We start from the raw sequence: 14,055 nt of genomic DNA on the forward strand, positions 1-14,055 counted from the left end.
CTGAAAACGTCGCCGGCCACGCGCTTCTGCATTTGTGTTAACATTTTGAAGCTCTGTACGAGTGGGCTCCAGTAACGCAAGTGAAGTATAGAGACCTTTGGTTCTGTAAGTGGAACTGAAGTGAGAAAATGACTTAATGAAGCCTACGCATCTTGATAGAAATGCTCATTTAGCGATCTTACGCATTTATGCAATGAATTATGGAATTATGGAATACAAGCACTTGGAGTTCCTCAAAACTGCCTCCAAGAAAAACATGCGGCGCTGTCGGGGCGATTTTCTTCGAGCAATTCCGCAGCTATCATAACGACCGGGAGCGTTAACTTTGTATTTGGCTTAATTCTATAGTATTTCGCCGAATTCGAACTGCAATCGTAACTGCGCGATTAAAATGCACAAAATAGCTTTTTTTTTTGTGGGGCCGCGAACTTCCCCAGGACATTCGTGGAGGCTTCTCGATATGACAGAAAGGGGAGGTTCTGTGTTCGTACCACGCGTGAATTGAATTCCTCTAAAGCGTACACTTTTCACTTCGTTATTACATACTTTAGGCTAGTAAATGTCTGATATTAGGCATGGTTACAAATCTGTAGAGCATTTCTTGATAGTGCACCTCAAGAAAGCGCACCATTTCTCCGAGTCGAATCGATGCTTTCGGTCAATTATGCTCGCCAAATGAAATGCGAACTTCACACTTGCCGGCATACTTCCGAGGTGTATGAACAATCGCAGCGTCATTTTACCCCTTCAGGAGACTGCACGAAACTGTACTCTCGAAAACTGCCGCCTCAGCTCTTGCGGCGCTGCGCGCAATTGCCGGGACGGATTGTGTTCGAGGAGGCGTGTCTCTGACGGCGCCGGTATACGAGCGAAGAAAGCCGCACACTCCAACGAGCCTTGAGTTTTGACGCCGCTGTCGGCACCAACGTCGACCGGGGGAGGAGGAGGACGAGGGAGGGGGGGGGGGGCAGTCTCCGTGGGTCGGTGTGCGCGTAGCGTGACGGCTCGCGCTGTGCGCGCGCTAACCCACTTGACCTGTGAACCGGATCGAACGCAGCGAGCGCTTCCCCCGGCGCAGCCGTGCGCCCGCGATGGCTTCGCTCAGCTCCTCTTTCCCAACTCTCCTCCGCACTCAACCCCCTTCCCCATTCGCGCATCTTGAAATTCGACAGATTTCTCCAAGCCGCATGGGCTCCGCTCACGGCTCTCGAAAGGAGCTGTACAATGCAGTGTACTCCGCAGGCGTGTGTGTGTTTGATTTAAAGGCATTTCTGGGATTTATTGCTGATTGCTTGCCTGAAGTGCGCCCTAGAACGTTTTGAATGCAAATTCAAATTGGCTCAAACGGCTCCCTCGGCCGTCATTTGGTCTTGCCGGAGAAATGCGCCGAATTTTCTGGCTGTTACTCTCAGTGGATTGCTTCGACCGGGCTCTGAATTTCGGAAGCCAATGCACTGACGGGGTGATCATGAAAAGTTAAAAACAGAATACGAAAGAGCGAGAGAGAGAGAGAGAAATTTAAATAAAAAATGGACAGACTGAATTATCAGAAAGGCACACGCTAGTTTGTCTCACCATGAAGCGTATACAGCGTGGATAATAAAATAGTTTTCAAGAATTATGGCACACAACGAACCCAAGTTAGAACAGTAATAAAGAAGGGGTTCCAACATAAACAGCGCTTGTGTGCGCTACTATACTGCCGATTGTCTTTATTATATGAGCCGTGTAGCCTCTAATTGTGCGTTGCTAATAAACCAGGGCTTTTCTTCGACTAGGGCAACATTGAAAAGTGGGGTTAATGGTTTTTATTTCATTTCGTGGTCCTTCAAACTAAAGTTATTTTCTAAAAGATCTACGTCGCTTTTACCGTTACGCGAGAGACTGAATAAAAAATTGGAAGGGACACTTGAGCTCCGCCTTAAGAGTATGACGCGATAGCGTTAATTGGTTAATTCCCACATATGCAAAAAGGTCATTCTCTACTTTAGATTCATAGATCCCTGAGAGTCCTCATACCCCTCCTGGCGTAGTGGTGCGGCGGTTAAGCGATGCGCCACTGCCCTGCGATGGCAGGTGCTCCCAGCGGGAGCACCTGCCATCGCAGAGGGGGGCTTTAAGAGGGCTTTAACGCTATCGCGTTAAATCTATTTTCCAGGAGTCAAGAGGTCACGTGACTGCTTGGAGAAAGACCACCGTGATTTATTATTAGTGTCCGCATTCCGAACAAAATGTGCCAGCAAAGAAGCCATGCTAAAAAAAATTCCCAAGATATGCGCCCGTGCACATGCAAACTTCAGCATCAGCAACAGCGGCATGAGGCTGCTTGTGCCAGCAGCACGCTACAACGGTGGACGCCGCAGAACTCGTCAATAACACGGGACAGGTTGTCGAAATTGTAGCTCTCAAATAACGATAGCAATCTTCCGAGTCATGACGGCCATACAATCGGCGGAAGCGAACCTGCATTCTAATTCAAATCACACATTTCTACCGCAGACGCCGTGCTCGGACTTCTCACAGACTTCGGAAGCTCGACACGAGGAGGACGAATATGTCCCACTATTTCTTTGACATTCACTAGGTAGCCAAAGCAGTTTCGGCCGTCCGGCGAGATGCAGTTGCAGGCGCCTTTTTCTGCCGCTTTGGAGCTGATGTCAACGGCCGTGGACTTCAGTTTCTTTTGACACATGTAACATATGTTCTACGTAAACGTATGTTTCACAAAAACGAAACATAAAACATTCTTCGTGCGCACACTTCGGCGCACTTCGAAAAGTACTGACATGTTTTCATCACATACAGCCATTGTGACCTACCTAATAGACAAGGTGCAAGTACGACAGCCAACACGTAACAAGATGCCCAAGATGTGCTGAGGTGCATTGCAGCTAGCATTTGCCGGGTGGCTCGTGTTCATGTGAAGCTGTTTAGTTTTCTCTAGCAGACCGCTTTTTTTTTTCAAGTGCAACCCGGCCTGTCATTCATGTCACTAAAATATGTCTTACTGACACAAAGCTAGAAAATGTAGCAGTCCGGGCAATTTCAAACCTTGCCTCTGAATAGTGCTTCCGTGGTTCCTTTTATTCGTACCCCCACGAGCTCACCACAGCGTCTAAGTATACGTAAAGTATAAAGAAGTGCCGGGATTAACTTTTTTTTAAGCCAATATATATCCCGATATAAGGTCGAAGTTTCACGGAAAAGCGCCTAGTAATGCACGCCAAAGCGATGGAAGGTTATCTCATTAGTTCCCTCCACCCATAGGCTCATTTCTGCAGGGCTTTCTATGCCACTCCCATCTAAATCTCTGACTATGAGGCGGAAGCTAAATGTTCGTATCATCAGTCATCCAATTACCTCAGTAGCGCTTTCATGAGGGTATAGATTACGCCCCTTAATTCTAGCCTGAAAAAAAACAACGCGAGAGCTTCCAAGTCAGGGAATGGGGTCATAACCCCCACAGGACCCCACAAGACTGGACTTGTCAAAATATTGAATAAACGAGGGTCGGATCTAAACGCAGACAGAAAAAGTGCATAACTTACCGCGATTTTCTACCAGCCTCTCGACGATTGGTCAGGGACACGTATAGGCGGTGGCTGAGCATACTAAAGCTGTGCCCCTCAGCGCTCCCCAAACACAGCGGTCGTCTACCTCATAAACCCAAACGCTAAAGCCTCAACGTTGCGGTGGTTGTAAGCGGTGAGGTTAGTCCTCTCAATACTACCACTAAATGCTTCACCGTATCGACACTTTAATTATAATTAAAGGAAAGAATTTGTGGTATTGTTCTGTGACATAGCAGACCACTGCACATGCTCTTCCAACATCCAACTCTAAGGAGCAACATTTATGTACCTTTCCCCTCCGTCCCATGCTGCACACGCATTTATTTTTGCTACCCCCCCCCCCCCCCCCGAACTCCGCGTACACACAGGAACCTTGGATCCGTAAGTGTAGTTCGCTGAATTTACTTCTGTTCTATCCTCCGTTTATCCAAACTTCCTGTTGCCATCTATAAGATTTTTCAGTAGCAAGGTTTTTAATTGCCGGGCCTCGAAATCAAAGCTTCATTCGTCTGAAGAGAGTTTTAACCAAAGTATCCAAGCAAAAAAGAAAATCTGGAGGTCAACTTGAAGGAAAAAACATGCTGCGTCACGACGAGGGCAGCCATAGGAGCTCGGTGGCAGAGTCGAGCGTTTTTTGTGTCGGTAAGCTTCGCAACAGAGTAGTGGAAAGGATACCATAAAAAAATAATGCATCTGAGCATTTTCTCTGTAACCCAAAGGCAAAGCCGTCCTGTCGTTGAATGGACACACGAAATTTCCAGAATTTTAAGCCAGAAAAGTACGCCACAAAACAAGCCATGCTAGCAGTACGGCAGAGATGGGAGATCGCAAGAACCGCGCGATCTTGAACGGAGTTTTGAACAGATAAATATTTCAGGAGGCGGCCTATAGTGACCTTCGGCAAGCACTCCAGCCGGGGCTTTCGGCGCAGGAAAAGCATAAAGTGAATGTGAAACGAATGAGAGTTTCTAAGAAAAACAAAAACAAAAAAGGAAGTCATACAGTCCACGTTTATAGCTATAAACCCGGTTGCAAAGTTGTGGTCTTCAGTGCAGCTGAGCAGGTCACTCTTTTTTAACACGGAATGAGATGAGCACGCAGAGAATTTCACGATTGATGCTTCACGATTCTGAAGTACGCTGATGCAAATATATGAGAAAAAAATAACGACAGTCATGATCCGAGTGAAGTCTGGTTTGTCTATTTCGCTGTGTTTACGAATTTCTTATTTGTTTTGTAACCGTGAGAGCACGTGTGTCAACGTGTTCTATCCCCTGAAGACACGCTGATGACAATTAGAAGTTTGCCTGTACCCTCGAAAAAAAAAAGACTAAAAAGGGACTAAGCTGTCCTCTATCGCGCTCCCATTTATAAAAGAGACTGCGCTAGAAGACAGGTTACTCTCTTTTCACTTCCATATAGGGGTATTCGTGTTTAGAGGGTAAATATAGGGTGCCCAGTTTTAATCACAAAGGCAACACTCTCAGAGAAAACCGAGCTTCTATAAGCAAGAAAAGACCACGAAACGAAGTAGAGGACTTCCCCGGCCGATTTCGCAAGACAAATGCTTGCGTCGATAAAGCACTTTCGCGCCGATCCCGGAGGCCACACTATACCTCAAAGCGGTTGCAACCCGTCCTTTTCGCTAATGACGTCGCAAGTTTGAATATACTGGCAGGATAGCTCTTATATCCGATCTTCGCGCCGAACTTATGCTGCCGGACATACGTCAACATAGGCAGACAGAGTCGGAAAATGGATTTTTACTTATATGGATGAAGTGGCACGGCCAAGTCGCTGCAACCACAGGTCCCTGATGCTTGGACTCCTTCCGTTAACTGACTCTGCGAAGCGGCTGGGAGGAGGAGACCGTACGCTTTTAGAATAGAGGATTCAGTAAGGGCTAGTTCGAAACTAGTTGTGATGACCCGTGTACCTCACCCCCTGTTACCTTTCCCACACACTACCTCATTAAAGCAGCAAGCAAACGGCACAGTATGATGCTGCACCGAAGAGAACATTTTTTTCCGGCGCGTTGGCCGTCGTGATATGCGAAGGTAAACCGGCTGTCACACTCGAGGCATCTGAAATTCATGCACTGATATTTGCGTCTATAAGAACATTTAGTACTGTGTTATGTGTCGAGTTTGCTACACCAGTTTAACATTGAGGCAGGCACCGGCTTTCTTGAATGTATGATAATATTTGGCTAGCGTTCGTATTGTGCGCCATGCTTCAGAAGGCGAAACTTGGGAAGGGTGTTATATGAAGGCGAGCTCGATCATTTTGAGATTGACTGACACATTGGCTGGAGCTTTAAAGACTTTAGTAACTGCTGAGCACAAGGCCGCCGGCGATTTATAACTGGTGACGACGTACGAACCATATCTCAAATCCCCCTTATGGTCTTTGTCGGTGTTCTTCGAGTTTAGAATCATACGCGTAAAGAGCTGCTCACACGCTTCTCTACTGGTTTTCATGCTTCTGCCGGCATTAAGTGATTTTACTTAAAAAAAAAAAGAAACGAAAGTCGCTGCCTTTGAAACTTTGGCTGCTTCGTTCACGATAGTTAATGAAATTGTAGCACTGTCCGGCAAAGCAGTTCAGTAACTTCTCAAGGAAGGACATAATTAAAAGTACAGCTCCTGAAGCAAGGGTTGAGCGTTGAAGGGCGCAAAGGTATCAAAGTGCATCATATTGTCTTTTCTGGCCTTGCTGTGTCCCATACATGGTTTTCTGATGCTGGGTTAGAATAATATGCCGCGCTAGCTTGACCCAATTTCAAGGACTTCTGAGCAGAGCGCACCTCAGCACCGCGTAGACTTATTTCCTCCCCTCGTTGCCGGTGTAGTGCTTGTACAGGCGAAAAGTGGAGCGCTCGAAATGATGAACCAAATCACCACATAGACAAGATTCTCCTCCTCTTTTTCCTCCCAAATAGCGAATTCGATGCTGTAGTTCACAATCCATAGCTGCATGATTATTTATTTCGCATGCAAAAAGAACCCCAATTAAGATTCTGATATTTCTGTTTGCGTAAACGCCCGGTGCTTCTCACATAAGATGTTTTCGACGCGAGAGAACAGTCAGAAGCGTACCCAAGCAAACCACGGGGCAGAAGCTCCTGACATTGCCAAACATCGGAGCTCACTATACGCGTCTGAAATACCAAACAGACGTTTGCGAAAAGGTCAACAACGTGAACTGAAAGGAACAGTTTTCTCGTTCCTTCCAAAGCCGGCTAATTTATTTACGCAATCATCAGCTAGCAAGCCATGTGGAGCTGTGGAGCGAAAATACTGCCTGCTTTTGAAGTTTACGCCACGAAGCAACCGTTCTAATGGAACTGCCCATTTTCTGCGAGGTCCTCTCCTTCACAACAGGCTGTGCCGGACCGCGAGTACTCCGAGACCTTCTAAGCAGCTGCACTAAGCTTAAAAATAAACTCGGTGCCTGTGGCTTGCAGTGAATCACAAAATACGAGAAAATTTGCGCGGTTTAAAAAAACACCCGCACACTACAAACGCAGCTATAAGCAACCACACTTGAATCTCTTGGTCAACAGCTCATAAAAACGCACAGAAAATCTCACCGGTGGATTGCTGATTCGACCGTTTTTACATTCAACTGAATCGTAGAATAATAAAGCAAGCGGCAGAGATTACTGTCAGTTTCCGACGAGTGAAAAAAACAAACGAACTAATTCAGCGCTTGTGCACTGCTGTTTCTAACATGAATCACATACAGCAGTTCAAGATTTGTTTGCAACAGATGAACTATTTGCTCTAAAAGGAAAATAAAAAGAGACCTTCAAAAGAACGACCAACATCAATCTTTAATAACATTCGTAACTGTAATAAAATTCCCACAGCACTGCGCCTGCTTAGTTAATGAAAAGTTTTCACGTGAGAGAGTGAAGGGGGCTCGGTTTATGAAAGCATTACGTGCGTAATCTGATAAACGTGGCGTTCACGCTTGTTATCCGTGAGCAGACAGTTCCACACGTGGCAAGGCAACTCATATCTTAGCGCCAAAATTAATAAATCCAATAAAACAACTGGTGAGTAAACAAACTGATTTCAAGGTTCAACACTTGTAATGCCGCATCATCAGTATCGCAGATCAGTGAAAATTTTCACTGCCTGCAAAATTACGAATGTTTTAATAACAATAGTGCGATTATAATGATTTAATCCCATTCTTCCTGCAAATTACATTTATCTTTCCGATTCGTATTCATTCAGATACGCGACGAGTTACGGCAATTCAACCCAAATGTGGCTAAGCAGAACAGAACATTGTGTGCTCTCTTTTATGCGTTGCCACGATGCATAGGCGCTAAGCATCGAATCTCGCGTTAGCTCCTCACGCCGAGATTAAGCAACCTGCCATCGAACAAGGACCACCATCGAACCACTACAGGGCGTTTCGGATGTACAAATGCAGTACGTGCTGTTGTTAGTACGCCTGTCTAGAGCACTCGAGTGCCGCCCTGTCGCACAAAGGAAGGGAAATTTTTAAGCAGATATACGGTTCTAGAGACATTGTTAGCGCTGGAAAAAAGCAGCCCAGGCACACAATTTGCCCTGGCAACTGCATATCAGCAATAGATAAATTGGCAGTAGAGGAGCTGAGTGAAGATTTCAGTTTGTTTGTTCCGGAGCACACCGCTTCAGCGCTCTAGGCGGGTGTGCTGACGACGAGAGATGGACATCCTCACGAGGGCAAGCCCTCACGAGGGCGTCCTCACCCTCTCCTCACGAGGTTTTCGCTCGTTGAGGTGAGGGTGAGGGAGGGAAGACATGATGAGGTATGGGTGAGGGTTAGGGAGGGCAAGATGCACTGTCTGAGGACGAGGAAGGTGGCCCGAACCGTACTCCGGGCTAACGTATTTGGTCTGTGCAGCCCGTTATGAATTCGCGTTTTAAAGCGCCAGTTCTTAGGGTGGAGGTTCCCAGGGAAGACGCAGTTTCTGCAATTTAGAGGTACACGAGGCGAACACGAAAGGCGGGGAGCCGCACGGTTTCTCCGTCGCCACGATGTACTACACCACTCGCAATGCTATGCTCAAAAAAGCGCCCTTCAAATTCAAAAAGCCGATTTAAAAAAAAATTGTACAAAGTCTTGGGTGAAGCACTCTGTATAGTGCGCTAACATTGAGGGCACATAGATGCATGCATTGCATGTCAGAATTAAATGCAGAGTGATATTTTGGGGCTCAACTCGTAACTGCGTCGCTTTTGTCTCACGTATTAGCTCAAGCAACACACACAAGCGTACACGCAAACACACAACAACATAAGCATGTAGCGCCTGTCCCACAGTTCCTTGAGGGCTTGTCTTATATGCTTGGTACTCAGGAATATCGCCAAGAGTGCCACTACAGAAAATAACTCGAGTTTTAAAACGACTGTTAGTGAGGGTGAGGGTGAGGGAGGGCCAGTAAATTTTTCGAAGTGAGGATGAGGGTGAGGAAGGACGGGATAACTCTTCAAAATGAGGGCGAAAATGAGGGAGGGTCATCGATTTAAAAGTGAGGGTGAGGGAGGAAAAACAAAAATGAGGGCATTTGCCCATCTCTTATGACGACTACACACTCTTGTGATCCGTTCGGCTGAGCTCGCCTGCCGGGAATGCATCAACTGTTAATCCACACTTGTTACTTCATCCTCGCTTGTTCGGAACTTGCAAGCGTTATTACACTGAAAAACCGTTTCGAAGCTGTGGCCTCGAACACGTTAGTTCGTTACGTACCGCTCAATGCATTCCTTTGTGTTCTTTCCGGTGTCATCAGAGTAATTAAAAGCAAAATTATCAAGGAACCACATAAAAAACACCATAGCCTGTGACAATCAAGCATTAAATCAATTTCCATGCCATTGATTACATCAGTCGATTATTGCAATGCTCCAAACGATACCATTGGAATAAATAAGTTAATAAGATTGAGTTCCCCACTACAAGCTCATAAGGCTTGCCAATCGAACGTAGCAAGCACTCCGCGGACCACCGCAGAACGATGACGTGCTGGTTTCGCCTTGCTGCACACAGATACACGCCATTCATTGTATCAGTCGAGAATTCAGTGCTTTACACGCTGTCATTAGAACAACTAAAAATAAACAACATCGGTGAACCTTATGCAAGAACTCCTAAATGGCACCAATCAGACGTCACAAGCATTCTAGGAACACCGCGCCACAGTACGACGTGGTCACGCCGCCCGAACGATCGGCGGACGTAAAGCGATCGCCGCCGCGACCACGGCACGAACACGGCCACGCCAGCAGCAGCAACAGCAGCGACGACGGCGACGACGACGAAGGCGGCACAAATCAACTGGGCAAACAGAGCCGGTGGTGGCGGTGGTGCCGTTCGCACGCGGCATCAGCAGCAGCAGCAGCAGCGGCGCGAGCGCGGCCGATGCGGACATGGCGATGCCGGTCGCGATGGACGGGCCGGGAGACGGCGAGTTTCGAATTTCCCGTGCCTCCCCGCCCCCCTCTCCTTCTCCTCATCGTCGCCTGCCCCCCTCCTCTCTTCCCACTGGCCGGCGACGCCAACGCGCGGCGGCGTACATCCTCTCCCCGACCTCCTTGCTCGTCGGATGCGTCCCTTTCGGAATGCATCGATGAATGGACGACGCTGAACAGGCGTCGAACTAACACGCACGTACTTTATACTGGGCACCAAAACGTGCTTCTACTCAAGAGCGAGAACTGGAACTGAACTGGAAACGCATCTGTACACCGCCATCGGTTCTTGTTATCCAGTTCTCGCCCTAGCCAACCAATACTGGCGTTCACGGTCGCGTCGGCGGTGGCGAGCTCGTTAGCGGAATGTTTTGCTTCGCTTTCGTTAGATGAGGCAAAGCTAGGAGAAAAGGGAGAAGAAAAGAAAAAGAAACAGAAACCTCCGTGCGGCATGAAAACGCTCCGACCCAGTTGCACACACACACACGTGTTTTGTTGGCTCGCGCCGATAAACGGAGAGCTGAGGCCCGGAGGAAACATGGGGAGGCGGCTGGGAGAACGGCGGGACGAGGTGTGTACGCGCGATGAGCGAGAAAAGTAAAAACAGAGGCGAAGCTGACGTGACTAAGCACCGAGAAAATGTGCGAGCAACGGCGGCCTCGTTGCCTGCTTGCATGCGAAGCGGGTTACGTATGCCGACGGCATCCGGGCCCTTAATAGGACGCGTTGCTCGGGCTCGTTAGACGCGCCCAAAGGCCAATCTCGTTGACGTTCCCGCTTCCCTCAGCACTCCGAACCCTTCACCAGCGGCGCATTGGGAAAAAAGGAGTTTTCATTCTTTTTTTCACACGCGGCCCGAAACGCGGGGTCGTACCGAGCGTCGCCGATGGCGGTTTGGAAGCCGCAGAAACGCAGGAACGCCTATCCCGCATTTCTCCTCTTTTTTTTATTTTGTTTGGCTATTGAATCTGCAGCGAACTGGTACTGACCTGGCTTGGACACTGTTTGCACAACCTTGGTCTTATGGTGGTAGATTGTTGCACAACGTAGATGGAGGAACCCGAACGTCACGACGGCCCAGTCGATTTCCAGGCATGCCGACAAACGTAGCGAGCACGTCAGACAAGAGGCGCTTTGTTTTTGTGCCGTATTTTAAGAAACCTAAACCGACCGACTGTGGGATGAGGTGAAAACCGCACGCCGCGCGGTGAGCCCTGATCGGACCCTACAGCGAAGAAAAACGCAACCACTGCGCGCAGTCGATTTCGTCTCACGCTGCTACTCCGAAAAAGCGTGGATGAGTGTGGGTTGAATCCACGCCACCGTGGGTGTCATATTTCTTTCTTGCCCCCTTCCCGTTATTCCCCAATTTCGACATCGCATTCTCTATCTGCCCATCCATTCACATTCTTCCTCATATCGGGCTGCACTCACGTCGCCTCGAAAGCGAAGCAACCCGCGTTTTAGGGTTGACCGAGGGGGTGGCAGTCAGCGCTCTCGGCCGCGCACTGGTTCGCAATCACTGCCAACCGTGGCAAGGGGCGGAACCGCGAACCGGAGGGCGCGATTTAGGGATCGCGAGCAACCACGTAACCGGGAAAGAGGGGAGGAAAGGAACCCCGTCGGGTCACGTCCTCGTGCATGGCTGCGACGGCGCGCAGCGAGTGAGGGAAGAAGAAGCGTGCCGAGGTCAAGCCTCGGTCGCCGCCGCAGGACGAGCGACGCGCGCTCTCTTCGCCCATGCGTGCGACTCACGACCGCGCGTCGTACTCCGGGCAGTGGGTAAAGCATGGGCGCCTGGACGGCGGTGTCGCGTCACCCTGCGTGGTCGCCACGCGGTTGCTGCTGCACGGACCGCAGTCGTCGCCGTCGTCGTCGTCGCTCACTGCCCACGGGGCGCACAGCGGAGAGCGGCTTCTACTCACGGCACATGTGTGGCAGTTCCACTTGGCGGAGTAGCCTCCGAGGCAGTCGAAGCGGCTCAGGAGCGCGCGGAACTCGCAGGCGAGCTGGCAGGCGAGCTGGTCGCCTTGCAGCGCCCGTTCGAGGCTCTTGTTGCGGCACGAGCCGGCGTCGAGCAGCAGTCGCCGCATGGGCAGGTGCGTGCAGAAGGGCAGCCGCGCGGGCGGCGCCGAGCACGAGGCCGCCGGGACAGCGCCACACGACGCGTTGCAGCGCGCCGACGGCCGGAACTGGGGCACGGCCTCGACCGCGGCAGGCGGCAGCTCGCCGCGGCAGCACACAACACACAGGGCGGCGCAGAGCACGAGCCGCCCGAGAAGCGCTTCCCAAGGTGCCGTCCCATGCCTAGGCGCCAGGGGCATAGTTCGTGGGCGCTGTGTCGCACGCTCGTGGGTCAACCGAAGGGCGCCCCAGCCGCGGGACCCAGGGCTCCCGCATGACCGCGGCTCAGCGACGACCTCGCACCGATCCGCAGGCCGCCATCTTGGCAAGCCTCCCCGCCGCCGATGCCAGCGGGCCCGAGCCTCTTCCGCGCATGCGCCGCTCCTCCGGGCCACCGCGCGCTGTCGTCTGCTCGCGGGGACGATGCGCCAGAACGCCGCTGGGCGCCCTCAACGGCGCTGTCATCGGCTGCGACACTAGACGTCACCAGCGTCCCGCCCTGGCAGGACGAAAAACGCGCGAGGCAGGGTAGCTATCGTCGTTTCCTTTCACGGCTGCGGTGTCAGTCATTGCAAGCGATGTCCAACCTTGGTTGACTGGCCTGCGAACATGTCCTCCTCCCTAGGGTAGTACTTATCATGGTTAAATAATTGCTCATGTGATGCGATAGGCATATATGGTTAAGTGTCTAACATGAATAATAATAAGTTTTCTGGGTCGTGAGTTCCAATACACAAAGAAGCTCTTTGACAATCCACTAAAATTTGGGGGCGGGGGTAATTAGACCTGACAGGAATCAACCGAGAGCGCTTTTCCGGCGCCTGCGAGACCAACGCCGAGAGCGGAGAAGTGCCCAACTAACTTGCACCTCCCCAGTCACTTGCGATTCTTGAGCTAGGCTGGCTAGGTATCGTGGCGGGGAAGACCGAAGAAAGCTGAGCAGCGCTGGCGCCACCTCACTGCTCTATTTGTATCCGAAAACGGCGCCAGGTACAAGCTACGATACTTCCTTACTGCGAGTTGCTTCTATTCATATAACCAGTCGGTAGAAGCGCAAGCAAACGACATTTGCTTTTCAACGAGACTGTGCTTTTTTCTTTTCTTTGCGGCGTTACACAGGTATTTCGTCTTTGCGTCCTGCGAATAACACAAGTTCGAGCAATTACATGCCTTTAAAGCGTGCACCCCCGCAAGACTTTTCAGAGTTAGGTGAAGCCACCGTGGTAAAAGAAAGGCGAAATGTGTTGACCGCGAAGAGTACGTAGGGAGTGTTTGACAATGAAACTTCGTTATGGAGATAAAATAAGTAACGATATATATATTAAAGCCAGCCGTAATGAAGCAAAAATAATTCATTACTGCGCTTTATGAGAACTTGATAGAGGATGCGCCCGAATTTTGGGCAAGGCATAAAATGCGGACGAAGAGACCACAGGAAAATTTAGACCAATAGAAAGAAAACGACCGCGAAAAAAAGTGGCAGGGTTGAAAAATTTGATAAAATAGCCTGGATGCGTGCAGGTATATAATCAGCTCTCACGCAGGCACGTAAAAGGGAGGAAAGCGTGAGACGGAACGCTACACAAGAGAACAAGCAATAAACTTGTGCAATATACTGAAGAATACAAGCGAGCTCGAAGAAGCAACTCTATACTGTGCTGAAAGCCCTGATAAAATATATGTTAATATTTGGCTCCGGGGAAATTACTGACACACTGAGTTAATATAATATGTAGATGCACTTAAGTACTAATAAAGTGAAGAGGGAGGAAGAATTTTTCGGGTAATATGTAAACATTATTGAAGCGTTTTCTTTAAATGGCATGCCGCTCCTCAAAAATGCCGTACTGCTTGTACCTACAAGCTACAATATTTTAAACACACCT

The 14,055-nt window shown here is 49.5% G+C and overlaps 1 protein-coding gene across 1 annotated transcript in view; it reads right to left on the minus strand.

Moving 5' to 3' along the window:
* Positions 1–12,545, minus strand: part of Mid1 (calcium-permeable channel component Mid1) — a 134,459-nt gene extending 121,914 nt beyond the window's left edge. Inside the window, exon 1 of the mRNA XM_077658573.1 lies at positions 11,971–12,545. Coding sequence (XP_077514699.1) covers positions 11,971–12,369 — 399 coding nt within the window. The 5' untranslated portion in view covers positions 12,370–12,545. The remainder of the gene's footprint in view (positions 1–11,970) is intronic.
* Positions 12,546–14,055: the final 1,510 nt, after the last annotated feature.

This window comes from Amblyomma americanum, chromosome 3 (genome assembly GCF_052857255.1).
Source record: "Amblyomma americanum isolate KBUSLIRL-KWMA chromosome 3, ASM5285725v1, whole genome shotgun sequence".
Taxonomy (NCBI): Eukaryota; Metazoa; Arthropoda; class Arachnida; order Ixodida; family Ixodidae; genus Amblyomma; species Amblyomma americanum.